The sequence below is a fragment of the Etheostoma spectabile genome, chromosome 7 (assembly GCF_008692095.1).
Source record: "Etheostoma spectabile isolate EspeVRDwgs_2016 chromosome 7, UIUC_Espe_1.0, whole genome shotgun sequence".
Taxonomy (NCBI): domain Eukaryota; kingdom Metazoa; phylum Chordata; class Actinopteri; order Perciformes; family Percidae; genus Etheostoma; species Etheostoma spectabile.
This window is the reverse complement of record NC_045739.1, coordinates 1666200-1686610: the sequence shown is the minus strand read 5'-3', so window position 1 is coordinate 1686610 and position 20411 is coordinate 1666200. Positions and strand designations below refer to the sequence as shown.

At 41.7% G+C, this 20411-nt stretch overlaps 1 protein-coding gene across 1 annotated transcript in view; it reads right to left on the bottom strand.

Moving 5' to 3' along the window:
• The window catches only part of dnmt3bb.1 (DNA (cytosine-5-)-methyltransferase 3 beta, duplicate b.1), a gene marked incomplete at its 5' end in the record, with an annotated part of 58826 nt that overhangs the window by 11021 nt on the left and 27394 nt on the right, over positions 1-20411 (bottom strand). Inside the window, 13 exon segments of the mRNA XM_032520187.1 lie at positions 2071-2216; positions 2309-2393; positions 3247-3430; positions 3554-3666; positions 5797-5876; positions 6442-6486; positions 7495-7617; positions 11558-11699; positions 15291-15398; positions 15514-15672; positions 18584-18745; positions 19010-19147; positions 19241-19326. Of these exon segments, the coding sequence (XP_032376078.1) occupies positions 2071-2216; positions 2309-2393; positions 3247-3430; positions 3554-3666; positions 5797-5876; positions 6442-6486; positions 7495-7617; positions 11558-11699; positions 15291-15398; positions 15514-15672; positions 18584-18745; positions 19010-19147; positions 19241-19326 (1571 nt within the window).

Genomic DNA, 20411 nt, shown 5'->3' with positions numbered 1-20411 from the left:
TGTGTGTGTGTGTGTGTGTGCATGTGTGTATTATAATGCTACACAACACTACTACAATACTTTCTTTCTGAGAATTATTTTGATTCAACACATTTGCTAGGGTTTGCAGACTGCTAAGTTTTGTTCTTGCTAGTTACCAATGAGAGGAACACATAGTGGATATTGTGAATTGTATTAAGACCAACCCACGTGTGTTTCATAAACATGTTAGTAGACTGCTATGAATATACATATGCGTATATGTATTTGAGTGTATAGTTTATATTTGCATTTATACGTTCTAAGATGTTCAACTAGACTATAGCATATTAGCATAAAAGTCGGCTAGCTGCGTGCTAACACTCACAACGGTCTTGGAGTTGTCAAATGGCAATGTAAGGTGGACCTATGTTTGAGTTACTCTCTCTAAAGTCCAGTTCAGACCAGAGATTTGCTACAAGACCAAATCGTTTTAGAACGTCGCAGGGAAAAGTTGCAGCGGTCGGAACTAGTCCATCTTAGCTCCACTCAAACCAGCTAATGGCGTCGCTGCTACTCAGATGTTGGGGTCTCCAGAGGCTGGTTTTAGGACGTAAGAGACGTCTTCTGTTTCTACAGCCAATGGAGAAGTTAGCTGGTGAGGTCTCCAGAGGCTGGTTTTAGGACATAAGAGACGTCTCCTATCCAACAGCCAATAGAGACGTCCGCTGGTGGAGTCTCCAGAGGCTGGTTTTAGGACATAAGAGACGTCTCCTGTTCAACAGGTAACCGAGAAGTCAGCTGGTGGTAGTCTCCAGAGGCTGTTTTAGGACGTAGAGACGTCTCCTTTCCAACCACTAGAGAAGTCAGCTGGTGGGTTTCCAGAGGCTGGTTTTAGGACGTAAGACGTCTCTGTTAACAGCCAATAGAGAAGTCACGGTGGAGTCTCCAGAGCTGGTTTTAGACGTAAGAGACGTCTCCTGTTCACAGCCAATAGAGACAATGTGGGTAGTCTCCAGACTGGTTTAGAGGACGTAAGAGACGTCTCCTGTTTCTACACCAATGGAGAGTTGCTGGTGAGGTCTCCAGAGCTGGTTTTAGGACGTAAAGACGTCTCCTTCCAACGCCATGAGACGTCACGTTGAGTCCAGACGGGTTTTAGGACTAAGAGACGTCTCCTGTTCAACACAGCACGTAGAATCAGCTGGTGGATTCTCCAGACTGGTTTTAGGACGTAGGACGTCTCCTGTTTCACAGACCAATAGAGAGTCAGCTGGTGGAGTCTCCAGAGGCTGGTTTTAGGACGTAAGAGACGTCTCCTATCCAACAGCCAATAGAGAAGTCAGCTGGTGGAGTTTCCAGAGGCTGGTTTCAGGACGAAAGAGACGTCTCCTGTTTCCACAGCCAATAGAGAAATCAGCTGGTGGAGTCTCCAGAGGCTGGTTTTAGGACGTAAGAGATATCTCCTGTTTCAACAGCCAATAGAGAAGTTAGCTGGTGAGGTCTCCAGAAGCTGGTTTTAGGACGTAAGAGACGTCTCGTATCCAATAGCCAATAGAGACGTCAGCCGGTGGAGTCTCCAGAGGCTGGTTTTAGGACATAAGAGATATCTCCTGTTACAACAGCCAATAGAGAAGTTAGCTGGTGAGGTCTCCAGAAGCTGGTTTTAGGACGTAAGAGACGTCTCCTGTTCAACAGCTAACAGAGAAGTCAGCTGGTGGAGTCTCCAGAAGCTGGTTTTAGAATGTAGTATTGAATATTGTATATGTAATATTGATTATGTTTGTATTATTATTCTCATTTTCATTAACTAATATTAAATCTTACCAAATTCAAATGATTGTAGTGTGATTTTTTCCGAGGATCTGTACCAAACAAAGTTGTTTTCTGTAGTCTGTAGGATAGGATCTGTAGGCCGGGTCGTCTCTGCACCACCACAACACTTCATTCAGAATGCTTTGACACATATTTTGCCTTTAACATATATTGCGCCCCCCTACGATTTGGATATTGCACTAGTTCAAAATGTATATGTATGTGTCTCTAAACCGTATTGTCTTATAAGGGGGAGATGCACATCCCTGCTGACACTCACAACATTTGCTCTCTTACGTTTTTCTTAGAAATGTTCCTGACATCATGGACGTACTGGATCTTTCCTTCATGTCTGACAACCCCCACTGAGATGGAGTCTTCACACACCTCTGACGCCACATACTGGTCCACCTTAAAACCCAGGTCCCTCAGAACCAGGTAGCCTGGAAACACAGTTTGAATTACAACCTGCTGCATTTTGGATGAACGAAACATGAATCCCTGCCTGTCTCCTTTCATTCACAAGTGTCCTCACCAGTAGCAATGCCATCAAACAGGGAGAGGACTCTGATTGGTCGTCTCTGCTCTGCAGGGACTGCTGGGTAAATCTTTGGTTTCTCCTGGAAGATAAACAGCACAAGTTGCAACGAAATTAGGACAAATATGTTTCAGGCATCTAGGAGGCTCGTTGTCATCATCTGGGCAGCTCGACCATCTATTGTGTCTGCTTTTGATCAAAAGATCTCAAATGTCAGCGTCAGACATATTGCTGGAAGATAAACTGCTTTGATGATTCCCTTCAAACTGGAAAAGTGTCTGCCTCAGAAAAATTCTTTAATGCGCCCAGCACCCTTTCTGCCAGCCCAGCCATCTTCGGTCCCGGCACCCACACTGCAAGCCCACACTCACTGCTTCAAATAAATACAATTCTTTACCACCTACTCCAGTCTGCCCCTGAGTTCCGTCCCCCATTCCTGACAAACGCAGCCATTACAACTCTGAATCACAGAACAGGACTATTATGATCACACAACCTTTGTGTTTGGTATGTAAGTCATTTACGGTTTTACTCAACAAATTACAGACATGGTAGATCCACACAGGATTAAGATCATTTACGACCTCTGCAATTAGTAAAAATTCCTACAGTTCCCCAGGTAATACTGGTCCCCTATTTGCCAGGTACTTTTTGAAAGTGCCTGCCATTTTCCAATTTGACTCTCAGATGGCTCTGTGTTAAACCATCAGTCTGGTTACTTCTTTCTCTGTCTTCTACAAACTGAAAGTCTCACAAAGTTAGCATTTCTGCAGGCTGGTTGTGCTGGATTTGGTTGTTCAGATGTTGTTTTTATTTAGTTGACTTCCTGTATGCTGCTGATGCAACCTGTCCCCAGTACAGCAGTACTGGAGGATACTCCTATTCAGATCATTCAACTTTTGCCAAATTTTCTACAAAAACACAAAGGGACTCACAAACTCCTGTCCGTTGTCGTTGGCAAAGAACTCCTGCAGCTTGAGGCTCCAGTCATGCCGTTGCTTCAGGACGCCGTACTGCATCAGCGGCTGGCACATGTAGCATCGCCATGGGTCCAGATAGCGAGCGTTGTTAGACGCCCCGGGATCGACCAGGATGTCCAGACAGTCCACGCAGAAACACCTGGAGGGATGAGAGGAGGAGGGGAACGGACAGAGATTCACATCAGTGGAGGAGCACTTTGTGTGTGTGTGTGTGTGTGTGTGTGTGTGTGTGTGTATGTGCGTGTGTGTGCGTGTGTCGGACCTGCAGCAGTTGGCGTTGCCGCAGAGAAAAACCTCTCGACCTCCACAGCAGACGGTGCAGTAGGACTGGTAACCGTCATCGTCGTACATGTAGGACATCTCCAGGTACACGTCCTGAACACACACACACAAACACACACAATGACTACATGTAGGCTGTTAAAATCAATTTATACACATTTTTTTTGTACAACCCATGGTTTTACTGTTAATCTGGTAAACAGTTTCAACATCACAGTTTGTATAAAGTCAGGGATCATGACATGTTTTTTTGTACATGTTCAGGTGCAACTACCACATGTGCAATTTTGACGGGATTTGTATAGCTTTTTAAGAGTAAAATTCAAGCACTTTCAAGGTGCCTAAACCCAAAATTATCAAGACTTTTAAAGCCTTCATCACCATATCTAGGGATTTGGTCATTTAAAGCATTTAAAAAAAATAATACAGGTCCAAGACACTCCTTGAGTAAAAAGTTAAAAAGCCGTTATTTAGATGGCTATTTCATATTGAAATTGTTAGTACATTAAAATAGAGCTGAGTAACAAACCAGCAAAGAGACACAAACATCCTTCCTCAGCATCTTCACTTTAACTAAGAAGGATTTGGACCGATCTTCTTATTTAAAGTCAAGCAATTATAATATCAGACTATTTAAATAAAAGCCCATTCCTGACCTTCAAAATAACGGTTCAAATGAATGCATTTTCCAAACTTTCAAGACTTTGTCCGGGCCTTGCCTGTTAAAGCAAGAAACCCCAAGATGTCTGTCTGTATTTCATTTAGAGTAAGTGTCCTGATACCCTGAGGTACTGGTTCTGATACCAGAGCTCTGGAAGTGGAGCGCCTAAATGAAATGAATCCATTATCACTTCTACTGGTGACACCTGAGTGTTTCCTGCTGTGACATGTCAATATGTGGGCCAAGATCCCTGAATGCACCACAAACATTATCAACTAGGGCAGAAGGCGCCACTTCAGGAACTCATGAAAACGTAACACTGACTCACATTCATATAATTCAATCAGACAAGCTGCTGATTCTGAAAAACTCATTGGGGCCATACCCTGAACCCAACAGGAAGTCCGCCATTTTGAATTGAGTTTTAAATTAGTGCGATTTTGGCCACATGTCGTACTTGAACAAACTCCTCCTAAAGATTTCCTCCAATCAACTTTAAACTTGGTCTGCGTCATCTTAAGACGTTAAAGATGAAAAGCTATTAAAAGAAAACCTTTTTGTCATAGGGCATGGCCGTCGCATGGCGGCCATTTTATGCATTTTGCCATCAAAACCGGAAGTGGGTGTAACTCGAGTGTACATTGTCCGATTGGCTCAAAACCTTTCAGGATTCATAAGTGTCCACTCTTGACGACATATACACGCCAATATTGGCTAAAAGTCATAAGTAGGCCTAAAAGACAAGGATGCTATACTTCAACAAACTCCTCCTAGAGATTTCATCAGATCGACTTCTAATTAAGTCTGTGTCATCTAAAGACCGAAAGCTTATTAAAAGAAAAACTTTCCGTCAAACAGTGTGAGTGTGGCGTAGCGGCCATTTTGAGTGTTTATTGAGGAACTTTAGTGTATATTTTCCACTTTGACCGAAGTTTCTCACGATCGACAAGAGTCCAGGCTTGAGGACATCTACAGGCCAAAAGTGACTTTTGGTTATAGCGCCCCCCCAAAAGTAACAAGAAATCAGCCTTTTATGACAATGAAATTTACATGAAACTTATAATGTGTGGTCTACATGTGATACTGAGCTGACCCCTATACTCTAGCCACACCCACTTACTCATGCCACTCCCCCTTTCATAACATTTGAAAGGTAGGGGTCTAAGGTAGAGTGTTGTGTGAGGTGTCATTGAACTCAGCAGAGTTCCTTCTTCATTGGAGAAGGTTTTGCTCACCCCTTATGCTTAAACCACGCCCCCTGTCATAGCTGGTGACGCGTTTAAGGTAGAGTCTTATGTGAAGTATCAATGAACTCAGCAGAGACTTCCTTTTTATTGGTAAAGGTTTGCCGTGACCCCTATTATTTGGCCACGCCCCCTTTCAAAGCTAATGAACTGTATGACGTAAAGTCTTGTGTGAGGCATCAGTAAGCTCAGCAGGGAGTTCCCTTTTCATTGGTGATGATTTGCAGTGCTAGAGTGCCGCGCAAATGCACGGTCGCAAGAGGAGTGAGGGCCCGCCCAATGCTGCTTGCGGCTTTCATTTTTTTGTTTATGCTCTACCTTGCATGTTTGGCACAGGCCTCCTTCAAACAGCGGGTGGAAGGTTGCTGTTCTCGTCTTTCCACAAGAGAGACAGAACTCTGCCAAGACACACACATACAGACAAAATCAATGAACAGTAGAAAAAGTGAATGACAAAGGAAATGACACACCGAAAGTTCAGCATAATGATAAAGTATTTTTTGCATACGATAATGTTTATTTTTTGCATATTTAAACATAACATTGATTTCAGAAAACTGAACTAAAAAAAAAACTGTCTTAAAGCTTTGGTGCATAGCCTTTTGATATTAATGAATGTCCGTTACATTCAAGCCATTAACAAATTAGTTGCTACAAAGCTAATTAAGTATATCAGCTCTACACAACTCTCTCAGCATTTCTCAGTGTGAATATGTTCAGAAGATTGTGGCGTTTGGCAACTTTCCCGCTCAGAAACTCGAGTGAAGATAATGACCTCTTCTGAAGAGTCACAAGGAGATTTTGTTTGTGCTAGCCATCCACAACGTTACTGCCGAATCGCTTCCTGATTTCACAAACTTAACAAATGGTGCCGCTATTGCCTTCATTTTGACAGCCTAGTTAAAACATTGACCTTATTCACCATCCGGCACACAGAAACATGCAATGAAAAAGAGTCTTTACCTTCTATACTTCTTTTATTCTTCAGAACTTCATTCACCATTTGTTCTGAGAGGTAAAGAACAATGTTAAAAAAGCATTAAAACACAAGCACATTAGAATAAGGGGTAAAGAGCCTGGAACACTGGGGATTTGGAATTCCATCCTATTTCTAACTAGAAGCCTGATTAAAAGATTGTAACTGGATTTTTTATGCCATATTTATTTAATTTACTGATAATTTTACTGATTATTTTACTACTACTGCACTTTTTGTCTGCTCAGCTTGTACATTGTACTTTTTGTCACATTCCTTGTGACCAGGATAACTCATACTTTGACTGAAAATGTTATTTCACTATCTGACCTCGTCTTATTTGTCTTCTTGAAGCTGTGTCATATGAGCTATTGTTTGTCATATTTGTCAAATAAAAATTTAAACTACAGAACACACAAACACATTTTCACTTTGCAGGCAAACTCAAATGAATGCCCTCTTCCTCCATCCTCTACACTACCAATTAAAATATATTTAAAAAATGTAATGACTAAAAACAAATACCAAACTTCATTTTTTTTATTACTGTAGTGTGGAAATTGCGGCAAGATGCAAGAGACAATTTCTCACTTTGAGCACACGAAAAGCGTGGCTCGTTTATTCAACAGGAGAAAACCCCAGAACACAGAACAAGGCACTACGCTCAACGCCAACCTCATAACGTCCCACGTCATCACGCCTTCACAACATTTAAAGGGGCCGTGTTCCCTGAACCGTTATTAACTGTGGTGACTCAAAGGCAGTGAATTACATGTGTAATTAAATGTGTGTGGAACAACACTTATCAACAAGGTGAATTATGTATGTCACAGTCACTACAGTAGTTCCTTTTCATAACTCCATATTGAGCAAAAATACTATGACAAATGAAATTTTACTACTTAAAAAAAATGAATTATATTTTATGTCAGAATAAAACACAACACAAAGGTCACATACCAAATGATAAAAACAAACTCAGAGACCCTATTTCCATATTTTATATGATAATTGCAGCATTCTGAGATGTGTATATGTACCTCTGCTATAGGACTCCTCATGGGCGGCCTTGCTCTTGCAGACGCTGGCTTTCGGCCGCTTGGCGCTGGGGAAATACTCTGGCAGGGAAACATCGAGGACCTGGTGGTCCAGAGGGTTACTGTCTGCAGGGAGACACCAACACAGACTTTATTCTTTATTATATAAATTATATATTCTTTCTTTATTAGACTTTATTCTTCATCCATGCTGAATGGCACTTTGTTAAGAATGAACAGCATATGACTAGGGTTGGGTGTTGTTTGTATTTCTCCAATACCAGTGCTAAAACGTGCCTGAACGGGGCCTGAAGGGATTCTTCTAAAAAAAAGTGCACAAAGCGACAGTCAGTGACATTAATTATTTAACACTTGTATATTGCAATGGCCATATGATTTAAATTGAAATCTTATTATCGTATTTAAAATGTAGAAACTTCTTTCACCAGTCAATTGCTGTTAAACAACCAAGAGACCACTAGATGGCTGAAGGGAGCTTTACAACAACAGCTTGAGTTTCTTGTGGTGCAATTGAATGAACAGATAGATAGATAGATAGATAGATAGATAGATAGATAGATAGATAGATAGATAGATAGATAGATAGATAGATAGATAGTGCTGTCAGTTAAAGTCAGTTATTATTAAAGGCGTTAACACAAACCCATTTTAACGGCGTCAATTTTTTTATCGTGACAATAACGTTGCTAAGATTCTGAATGCAAAGTTTCCTTTTTAAAAGTTACCAAATGTTGCAATAACCAGTCCAAATTGATCTGTGTGTTTGGTTGTTGTGAACTGAGCTATCATCGCAGGACATCCAGTCTGAAATACCACCCGATGGCCAAGCACACAGCTGATGCCCCTCCATCCGTCAAAGTATTATTTTCATCCTTTTATTGATCGACAGTGCTACATTGTGTGAGAGATTATTTGCTCCAAGTGAAAATGTTAATGTCAAATTCAACACTACAGTAGGCTATATGCCAATGTTGTTTTCAATTTAAAAAAAAAACATTTGCACAAAGCAAGCGAATCTACTTTTTATGTTGATGAGAGCATTAAAATGAGAAAAAATAATGGGACAAAAAGACATCAAGGGACATTTAGAATAGATAAAAATGTGCCACTAATTGAGATTACTTGTGAGTTAACTATGACATTAATGCGATTAATCACGATTAAATATTTGAATCGTTTGACAGCACTAATAAATAGATACTTTATTCATCTTGAGGGAAATATTAGGCATCCAATAGCTTAGACAACCATAACACAACAAACACACACACATATATATCTCACATAGATAAAAAATCACTCACAGAAATTTAAAGAGTTAACAATGTGTGATTACAAAGTTCTGGTATGGACTGATCATGCAATGACCATGATAGGGTGCTATTGTAGAGTGTGTGCAGTAGTGGTGGTAAAAAAGTGAACAGTGCAATAGCTTATAGCTTTATAATTATAAAAATTTTAAATTAACTATGACTATGAAAAGATGAGTGTAGACATAATGGAATTGCTTGACAAACAAGAAAATAAATAATATACTTAAAAAACAATTTCTAACAGGCATCAGCTGTTAACTAGCATCAGCTGCAGTGATGCCTTTAAGGTGTGTTCGGGAGCACCAGTGATGCTTCTGTTGCCTTTAAGGTGTGTTCGGGAGCACCAGTGATGCTTCTGTTGCCTTTAAGGTGTGTGTGTGGGGAGACCCAGTGAGCTTCTGTTTGCCTTTAAGGTGTGTTCGGGGATGCACCAGTGATGCTTCTGTTGCCTTTAAGGTGTGTTCGGGAGCACCAGTGATGCTTCTGTTGCCTTTAAGGTGTGTTCGGGAGCACCAGTGATGCTTCTGTTGCCTTTAAGGTGTGTTCGGGAGCACCATTGATGCTTCTGTTGCCTTTAGGTGTGTTCGGAGCACCATTGATGCTTCTGTTGCCTTTAGGTGTTTCGGAGCCCCATGATGCTTCTGTTGCCTTTAAGGTGTTTACGGGACCCCGGTGTCTTCCTGTTGCCTTTAAGGTGTGTTTGGGAGCCCAGTGATGCTTCTTTCTTTAAGGTTGGCAGGAGCACCGTGAGCTTCTGTTGCCTTTGGTGTGTTGGGAGCACCAGTGATGCTTCTGTTGCCTTTAAGGTGTGTTCGGAGCACCAGTGATGCTTCTGTTGCCTTTAAGGTTGTGTCGGGAGCACCATGATGCTTCTTGTTGCCTTAAGTGTGGGTTTGGAGCACCAGTGAGCTCTGTTGCCTTTAAGGTGTGTTCGGGAGCACCAGTGATGCTTCTGTTGCCTTAAGGTGTGTTCGGGAGCACCAGTGATGCTCTGTTGCCTTTAGGTGTTTCGGGAGCACCATGATGCTTCTTTTGCCTTAAGGGTTGTTAGGAGCCCAGTGAGCTTCTTCTGTGCCTTTAAGGTGTTTGGAGCCCCAGTGATGCTTCTGTACCTTTAAGGTGTGTTCGGGAGCACCAGTGATGCTTCTGTTGCCTTTAAGGTGTGTTAGGGAGCACCAGTGATGCTTCTGTTGCCTTTAAGGTGTGTTTGGGAGCCCCAGTGATGCTTCTGTTGCCTTTAAGGTGTGTTCGGGAGCACCAGTGATGCTTCTGTTGCCTTTAAGGTGTGTTCGGGAGCACCAGTGATGCTTCTGTTGCCTTTAAGGTGTGTTCGGGAGCACCAGTGATGCTTCTGTTGCCTTTAAGGTGTGTTCGGGAGCACCAGTGATGCTTCTGTTGCCTTTAAGGTGTGTTCGGGAGCACCAGTGATGCTTCTGTTGCCTTTAAGGTGTGTTCGGGAGCACCAGTGATGCTTCTGTTGCCTTTAAGGTGTGTTCGGGAGCACCAGTGATGCTTCTGTTGCCTTTAAGGTGTGTTCGGGAGCACCAGTGATGCTTCTGTTGCCTTTAAGGTGTGTTCGGGAGCACCAGTGATGCTTCTATTGCCTTTAAGGTCTGTTCGGGAGCACCAGCGGTAGGGCTGAACGATGAATCCTTTTCAAATCAAAATCAAAAGATTTTGTACAGAAATGTCTATTTTCAGTTATTTTTCATTTATTTTGTATAACTTTATTTAACATGATGGTAGAAGGTGTAATATGCAGATGCTTCTGTTGATTACACATTTCAAGTTACAAGAAAGTACTGATTTTCTTTTATTGGAATTATTTTTTATTATTATGACTGACTTTTGTGATAAATATTCTGTTTTTGACTGTTCAAGGTTCCATGCTTATTAAAAGAAAAACACGTATTGCTGGCAGTTCATATCCATGTTCTAATCCCCGCAGAAGAATATAGAGCAGGTTTGATGGTGTCTCATGTTATTAATCATCACCATCATCACGTGCATTCTAATAATACCTATCTTGCATTAAGTTACTAAGTACTTTCAAGACATCCACCGATGTTCAATATGGCTTATTGTGCATTAATAGCCCAGCCCAATAGGGCACAATCATGTTAACCTTTTCACAATAAAAACCCTAGACATATAACCTACACTGCGTACTGTTTACCAGAGAGAAATAATTTCACTCAGAGTGTTTTGCTAAAAAGAAACTAAATAGTTTACAGTAGCTTAGTGTAAGTTTCCTGACCGTGATGGAGTCTCCGGACCTAACCCCCGTCACTCCACTCAGCAGCCGGGAAATAAGACTAGACACGTCCGCTGGTCTGGAGGCGCTGCAGCATTTGTGCTCAAACTGCAGACTCTACCTACCCTACTGTACATTCACATTTATTTATATCTTCACCGCCAAATGCTCTCCTCTGCTCCGATCGCTCCTTCCCGTCTGCTCACATTGCATCGCCTGTCAGTGATGTGAGCTGACCAAGGCGGGGAAGTTCTGTCAGCTCGACATCCCAGTGTTTTTTTTGTTTTACTGGTTAACGTGATCTAACAAGATGTTTGGCCCTGGGCCTTTAGAGGCCCAGTTGACCATATAGTCAATCCGGCCCAGACCAGAGGGCAGGGCAGGCATTTAAATGGCACAGAAATGAGGCACCAAAATCTGTGTTGTCTTGTATATTATCATGAATACATATGTTTTATAAGACTGCTGCCCTGCTCACCGGCACTGTGCGTAGGTTTGAGTCCCTCCTCTCCTTTGGGCAGGAAGCCGTCATTGGCCCAGTCCAGCATGGGCTTGACCTGGTCGTCTAGATTGTCGGACTCACAAGGGGGAAACTTCTTCTCCGCCCGGATGCTGGCCATCTATAATGAAGAGATGTGACACAATGTGTGAGAAAGAGACAGAAGTATTCAGATCCTGTACTGTGAAAATACACCATTACAAGTAAAAGTCCTGCATTTAAGGTGTTACTTATGTAAAAGTACAGAACCCTTAAAAGTATTATATAGTAGTAGTAGCATATATATATATATATATATATATATATATATATATATATATATATATATATATATATATATATATATATATATATATGTAGTATATATATTATATTATTATATTATATTCAATTATCATTACTAATGCATAAATTTGCAAGCAACAAGTAGTGATTATTTACATGGAGTCTGGTGGGTTTGGTGATGGTGATTTCAGGGCTGTTTCATGTTAAATTAAAAGGATCTTACTCTTTAATCTAAAAGGTCTTTCTCTAAGAATATTAATCTAGAATATTAATCTGGGTCTGTCAGCAGCAACAACACAACTTTTAGTGGACGGAGAGGGTTACATCCCAGATGTTTTGCTGCTGACGGTTACAGCGGTCACGCTCATTACCAGACTGTTTTATAAAAATGTTGTTCACATTAGTTACTTATGCTGCATTCCACGCAACCTGTAACCCATGTTTTCACAACCTTCTACCTGTAAAAGTGTCCTGGAACAGCAGAAGAACTTGGAACTTACTACCAATGAACTCATACCACATCGTTGTACTCCCAGTAACACACATAAACAACAATGGCGACACCTGTTGATGCTGTACAGACGCCGGTGATGAATGGTGAGAAATAGAAAAAAATATACACTACCGTTCAAAAGTTTGGGGTCACCCAAACAATTTTGAGTTTTCCTGAAAAGTCACACTTATTCACCACCATACGTTGTGAAATGAATAGAAAATCGGTCAAGACATTGACAAGGTTAGAAATAATGACTTGTATTGTAAATAAGATTTGTTTTTTTACATCAACTTTGCTTTCGTCAAAGAATCCCCTCTTGCAGCAATTACAGCATTGCAGACCTTTGGCATTCTAGCTGTTAATTTGTTGAGGTAATCTGGAGAAATTGCACCCCACGCTTCCAGAAGCAGCTCCACAAGTTGGATTGGTTGGATGGGCACTTCTTGCGTACCATACGCAGCTGCCCAGTCATGGTCAGATCTGGTACTGCCTGCCACTCATTACCGATAGAATACCAGCTGCCTGCTTCTGCTCTAAATGTTTGGACAATTTGGAGGGTTTTTAGGGTCATTGTCCTGTTGTGGATGAAATTGGCTCCAATCAAGCGCTGTCCACTGGGTATGGCATGGCGTTGCAAAACTGAGTGATAGCCTTCCTTATTCAGAATCCCTTTTACCCTGTACAAATCCCCCCTTACCAGTACCAACGCAACCCCAGACCACACATGCTTAACAGATGGCGTCAGGCATTCTTCCAGCATCTTTTCATTTGTTCTGCGTCTCACAAACGTTCTTTTTGTGATCCAAACACCTCAAACTTGGATTCATCCGTCCACCAACACTTTTTTCCAGTCTTCCTCTGTCCAATGTCTGTGTTCTTTTGCCCATCTTAATCTTTTTCTTTTATGGCCAGTCTCAATATGGCTTTTTCTTGCCACTCTGCCCTGAAGCCCAGAATCGAATACTGTAGATGTTGACACTGGTGTTTTGCGGGTACTATTTAATGAAGATGCCAGTGGGACCTGTGAGGCGTCTGTTCTCAAACTAGAGACTCTAATGTACTTATCTTCTTGCTCAGTTGTGCAACGCGGCCTCCCACTTCTTTTTCTACTCTTGGTTAGAGCCTGTTTGTGCTGTCCTCTGAAGGGAGTAGTACACACCGTTGTAGGAAATCTTCAATTTCTTAGCAATGTCTCGCATATAGCCTTCACTTCTAAGGACAAGAATAGACTGTCGAGTTTCAGACAAAGTTCTCTTTTTCTGGCCATTTTGAGCGTTTAATTGACCCCACAAATGTGACGCTCCAGAAACTCAATCTGCTCAAAGGAAGGTCAGTTTTGTAGCTTCTGTAACGACCTAAACTGTTTTCAGATGTGTGAACATGATTGCAAAAGTGTTTTCTAATCATCAATTAGCCTTCTGAGCCAATGAGCAAACACATTGTACCATTAGAACACTGGAGTTCTTCAAAGTTAAGACTAGTTTAAAGTTATCTTCATTGAAAAGTACAGTGCTTTTCCTTCAAAAATAAGGACATTTCAATGTGACCCCAAACTTTTGAACGGTAGTGTACATAAATAGGCAATGTAAAGTAATTCCGCACATTGTAATCAAAACAATACACATACAATTTCGTACTACTACACGACGACTAGAAGCTAACGCTAGCTAACATCAAAGGTAGCCGCTAGCTAATGCTAGCTGGAAGAGTTTGTGGTGACTTTGAGCACAAACCTTAAGAGATTAAACCTTTTTGTTTATTATCTGTTGTGGGACTACATATTTACTGCCTGACTCTCTACCTTAATAGTGTTGTCCATCTGCTTTATATTCTAACTTGCTATTCTGTTCTTGGCAGAGGCGGCTGTGGCTCAGTGGTAGAGCGGTTGCCTGCCAATCGGAAGGTTGGTGGTTTGATCCCTTGCCCTGCAGTCCCATGTCGAAGTGTCCTTGGGCGAGACACTGAACCCCGAGTTGCCCCCGGTGCTGCGCATCGGTGTGTGATTGTCTATATCTGATGAGCAGGTGGCACCTTGTACAGCAGCCTCGGCCACAGTGTGTGAATGGTGAATGTATCCTGTATGATGTAAAAGCGCTTTGAGTAGTCGTTAAGACTAGAAAAGCGCTATATAAATACAGCACATTTAAACACAACATATTTTTACAGCAAACCTCAGATATGGAACATATTCAGCACACACAGTTTAATTATATAGTAGTTAGTTTCCATAGTGTTTGCTAGTTTAGTATTAATTAGTTATATAGTACTCAGTTTTCAGAGTGTTTGCTAGTTTAGTTTTATGCTGCGTTCGAGACACTGGTTTTTACAAGACAGGACTCAGGACTTGGTAGCGTTCCACGCAAAGTCACCACAAACCCTTCTAGCTAGCGTTAGCTACCGCTCGCGGATACTAACAATTTCTAGATGGCAACATACTTTTGGATTCATTAATGGTGGTCGTACACAATCCTATGTGTATTATTTTGATTACAATGTGTGGAATTACTTTACGTTGCCTTTTTATATTGTTTCTCACGTCGTCTGTACGGCATCAACAGGGGTCGCCATCGTTGTTTATGAGTGTGTGACGTCAAAACTGTAACTGGGAATACAACAATCTGGTAAAAGTTCACAAGTAGTAAGTTATGGGTTGCCTAGAACGCATTAGTTTAGTTATATAGTAGTTATGAGAGTGTATTTGCTACTTTAGTTTTAGTTTAGTTACATAGTAGTTTTGTGATTGCTAGTTTGGATTTAGTTTCAGTTTTTCAGAACGGTTTAGTTTTAGTTTTAAAGTAGTTTGAGTTTGATGTTGTCAGGGCCAGGGATAATGTCTCAGAAGTATGTAACTACATATGCATACAAAATGCTAGACAAAAGCCAGGGTGTTTAAAGTTGAAACTTTGCCCTATTGTCCGATGTGAAGCGTACCTCCAGTGCTTGGAAGATCGCCCTGCGGTACGATGCCAGCTTGGTGTATGAAGCCTGGCTGAAGAACTTGGGGAAGGCAGTGATGGAGTCCAGTTTGTCTGCAGAAACCTGGAGAGAGAAAACGCTGTGGCATCAAACAAAGCATGACATGTGCAACTATTGTTTGATTTCCTTCTCCCTCCCTCTTTCAACCTGTCTGTTTTTTTCCTTCTTCCTTCCTCACCTCAGAGAACTTGCCGTCTCCAAACCACTGCAGCCACCTCATGCCGTGGCTGGCCTGTCGCTTGCCGGTGGCGCGCCACGTCACCACGATGCCGGGCCACCAGGAGAAGCCCTTGATTTTCCCCCACACCAGCTCCCCGATGCCAAAACCCTTGCTGTCCTGGATGGAGAAGAGGATTGGGTCACGACAAGAACTTTGTGCTATGACAGAGCTAGCAAAATATAAGCAGTTTGGCAATATTTTACACAGGAAAATGTCACCAGTAAAACGGGTTTAGGGCGCCTGGGTAGCTAATGTGGTAGAGCATGCACCCATGTGCAGAGGCTGAGTCCCTGACCCAGCGGCCCGATGCTGCATGTCATTCTCCCTCTCCCTCCACTTTCATAGCTAGGCTGTCCTGTCACAAGCAAAGGCCTTAAAAAAGCCCAAAAAATTATCTTAACCCTTGTGTTGTCTTTCCGTCAACCGTGCAACTTGTTTTGTTTTTCTGGATCAAAATAAAAAATTATTTATTATTAATTAGTCATTTTTAAAGACACTTTAATCACTTTCTACTTTTAATCACTTTATTCTAAGTTTTTTGTCACCTTTCCGATGTTTTGTCGATGTTTTCTGTGTTTCTTGACACTTTTGAAACTTTTTCTACTTTTTTGTCACTGTTCATGAAATTTTAAAAGGTCCCATGGCATACAAATGTCACTTTATGAGTTTTTTTAACGTTAATATGCGTTCCCCCAGCGTGCCTATGCCCCCCAGTGGCTAGAAATGGTGATAGGTGTAACCCGAGCCCCGGGTATTCTGCTCTGCCTTTGAGAATATGAAAGCTCAGATGGGCCAATCTGGAATCTTGCCCCTTATGAGGTTATAAGGGGCAAGGTTACCTCCCCTTTCTCTGCTTTGCCCGCTCAGAGAATCCCCCCCCCCCCCCCCCCCCCCCCCCCCCCCCCCCCATGAGAGAGACATCATGGCTTTCAAACGAGCAAATTGGCAGCTGGTCAAGGCCACACCCCCAGCCTCCACTTCAGATACAGTATTAGGGGACCACTAAGGTATATATAAAAGCATCCAAAGTACACCATGTCATTGGACCTTTAAAGTTTTTTTTACATTTTTGTCACATTATTGTTGATTTTTTTTGTCGTCCTTTAAAAAAGAAAAAATTCAAATACTCTACAATTTAATAAAACACTCGCATTCAATGAAAGTAGTGAACTAATCATTTACTTTACTTGTGACGAGCATTGTACAGAACCATCCACGGTACTTTTTTTTGACTAGTTGGTTGAAAGAAAACATACATTTCTGATATAGAAACTTTTGGAAAACGGATCAAATGTGACCCAAGGACAACAGGAGGGTTAAAAAAAAAGGTTTGGAGGGGATGGCACTAGATTTGGCAATTTCAGTTTTACTACTGGTTATACTGTTAATATTTGACATTTGAAATGTCTTTTATTTAACTTAAGTTTGGCTGCACAGTTTTTTAAAATTGTTATTATTTCTGGATTTCTTTATTTTTGTTCTTTTTCAGTTATGACTGAATAGATAATAAAAGAAAGTTCTTTGGCATTCATTCTCTGTATGTTACAGAGTTTAACAACAATCACAGCAATCAGAGAACAGCCATTAGGGTAAGCAGTAATCAGCTGTTAAAATCCATTGGATTTGACACAATAGTATTGGATCGGTGCTCGTTATAGGCCGATACGCAACTTCAGGTGTCGGGGAAGGGAAAAATGGTATAATCTCTACATGAAAGTGTTGTAAATTATGTTTTCACCTCTGTTCGTTGCATAAATGTCCCAATCTAAAAAGAATCACAAACATGAACTGCAGAGTGTTTGACATCAGTCTACACCTGTTGTCTAACTTCCTCCTTTGCTCAGGTGCGTCTTGTCATTCTACTGTTAGCTTATGTATGTCCCTAAAAAAAGCAGCAGGTGGGATTTCTTGCAAACAAATCCCAGTTAAGCCCAGGCTTTGCGATCCTTCAGTCCGCCTTAAGAGAAGAAACCCATTAGGCTTTTGTGATGGAGTCTGATTCCTCTAAAGAATACCACGCTCCACTGAGTCCTGCCGGGATCAAGTGAAAACACACTGGGATGCATCAACATACGCAAAAAAAGCATGTGTATTGTGAGATGGCATGCTCACAGACATGAGACATGCAGGAGGAGGACATGCAAACACACACACACTACAATGAAACTATTGATACAGAGCAAACACAGACGTGTGTGTGTGTGTGTGTGTGTGTGTGTGTGTGTGTGTGTGTGTGTGTGTGTGTGTGTGTGTGGCCATCTGCACTAACACAAGGCCAGGTGGAGGAGGCTCGGCGGTTTGGGAAAGGAGTTACCCTGCTCCTCTTTCTATCGCTGCTTAACTTCCACTTCTCCTTTTCAAATATGTTTGATACAGCTGGTTCTCTCCTACATCTCTCTCTCTCTCTCTCTCTCTCTCTCGCTCTCTCTTTTCTTCTAGATTTCTGATATATTTCTGTAGGCTCTGTAAGATGACTGTATGGTCAAGTGAAAAAATGAATATGTTTGATGTAGATTGGATAAAATGTGCAGGAAAATGTAACATAGCTGAAAATCTGATAGAACCAAGCATATATTGATGTGAAACTCCTCCTTTGTCTTATGGTTTAGGAGTTGTACCAAACATTATTCTGGCCTGGCTGAACTTAAGTTCTACTAACTCCACCAAATAGAAGATAATACACATTAAAACAGGGTCTTACTGTCAGAATATTAAGCAGGTCTGCATGACTGGGTTAACATGACCAAATAAAAGGATATCTTATCATATTGGTAATTTCTCCTTTAACTGGTACATTTGAGGGGTTGTGTTTAAATAATTCAATATTTATTAGGATGGATTTAAACACACTGTATCTGCATTTTAAGACACATTCAGCATTTGCAGACATCCAGTTTTTGTTTCTTTGTACTATCAATTCTTAGAAGATCTTCCATCTGCCCCTAAAGATAGATTCAAGCTGTTATCCAATTCTCTCCCCTCCATCCTTCCTCCTCCTCCAAACACACATCTCTCTCACAAGTCTTACATTGTACTCCGGCTGGATCTCGGAGCTAGACGAGGTGCTGATGCTCTGGGCCGAGTCCTTGGAGTCTTGTTCCATCAACTCCAGACGGGGTGCCTCGGGGACCCTGCCGGACACAGCCACGGCCACAGCCAACCGAGGAGCACCACCACCACCACCACCGCACTGGCGGAGAGAGAGAGAGATAAAGAGAGAGATAAAGAGAGAGATAAAGAGGGAGGTTAATTAGATTCACACAATAATTTGTGTGAGAGCAAACATTTTTTACATCTCATCATCTCTCTTTCATACTGATTTTAACTGTGCAGAACGACTCTTCACCTCAGGACAGACTGTAGACACACACACACACTACTCAGAATTAGGCCTGAATAAGAATAAGAATAAACTCAAATAAGAGAGAAGAATTAGTTTATTTAATGTGTTTACCAGTAACATGCTGTGCTCCTGTTTGCGGCTCTGCCTGCGAGGTTTGTTGTGTGTGTGCCGCGTCAGACCGGCCTGGAAGATGGTCCTGGGTCGAGGCGTCTGTCTCAAACTCAACTGAGACGCTCCCGAAGTCTTGTCCTGGAAAACACACTCAGGGGATTAAATGTCACGTTTCCCCAAAGATTTCTGACCACAATTTCCCCAAAGTCAAGCGCATGTTTGTGTTCATACCTTGCTGTAGGAGTCCCAGGTAGCTTCCTCCTCCTCTGACCTCTTCCTGCTCCTCTTCCTGCTTCCCCCTGAACACTGGTTACCATCTGAGAAGAGTTCGCAAGAGATGAACAGAAGGTTTGACAGATGGGCGAAAAGAAACCCAGTATTTCCAAGAGATAACGTGACAGACAGAAGGCCGTAGGACTCGGTTGTTTTGTCTCTGTAATGCAAACGATGCATTTGGGGTTCAAGTGCTAAATTTCAGCTTGAAAGCGATCAGTTTATTCCAGAGAAAGCAGCAGGTCAGTTATCCAAAACATTCAGGCTAAGGGCCTTCCTTAATCTGCATTCCTGTATGGATTTGTGTCCTTGCGTCCCTATGAAACGTCTTCTGTGGCCAATGTACTGTCCCAATACACAGGTTCATATTTTGCCAGTTCCCAGAAATGTTCATGCCACGTCCATTTTACCAATGATGCATTGGTTGGTAACTTGTATGAACCTGGCAGCACCCGTATCCCAACATTCATTTTGGCACTCAACATTTTTACAATATCCTTCATGTAATTTTTCACTGAATTCGATTTGAGTTCAATTGAGTTCATTCTTCCGAGAACAACTAGCAAGAACGTTCTTTCCAAGAACACAAGCCTGTTCTTTGTGTTCCATCGAACTGATTGACCAGACTAAGGGCAAAATAAATAAACAAAAAAACAATCAAGAGGGTGAAGGTGGCGGCTTTACTTTGAGTCTGACGCTAGATGGAGTTTTAAGCCCCCACTGTGTCCTTCTAAGCAGCGCTGCACCCGTTGACTTCAAGGCACCTAACCCTAACCATTTCCTAATCCCAGTGCCTTCCAGTCAGCGCTGCCTGGAAGGAGACACTGGGGGCTTAAAACAGAGATAAACAAGTCTGACACTTCAGTGAATCACTGAGTATGAAGGTTTGACAACAAATATCACATTTAAGTAAAGTTTATCGTACATTCTGTTCTCCTGAAGTTGATGGATCATGTGGCAATGATTTATTTTACAGATCTGTAAGTTCCCAATAATTCCCTGAAAAGAGCTCTTTGCTACTGTAAAGAAAGGTACTCTTCATTGCCAATATTTTGCAGTATTAGTACTTTAAAGCACAATGTATACATTACTGGCAAAGCACAAAGTTTCAAATGGCAGAATGTTTTAT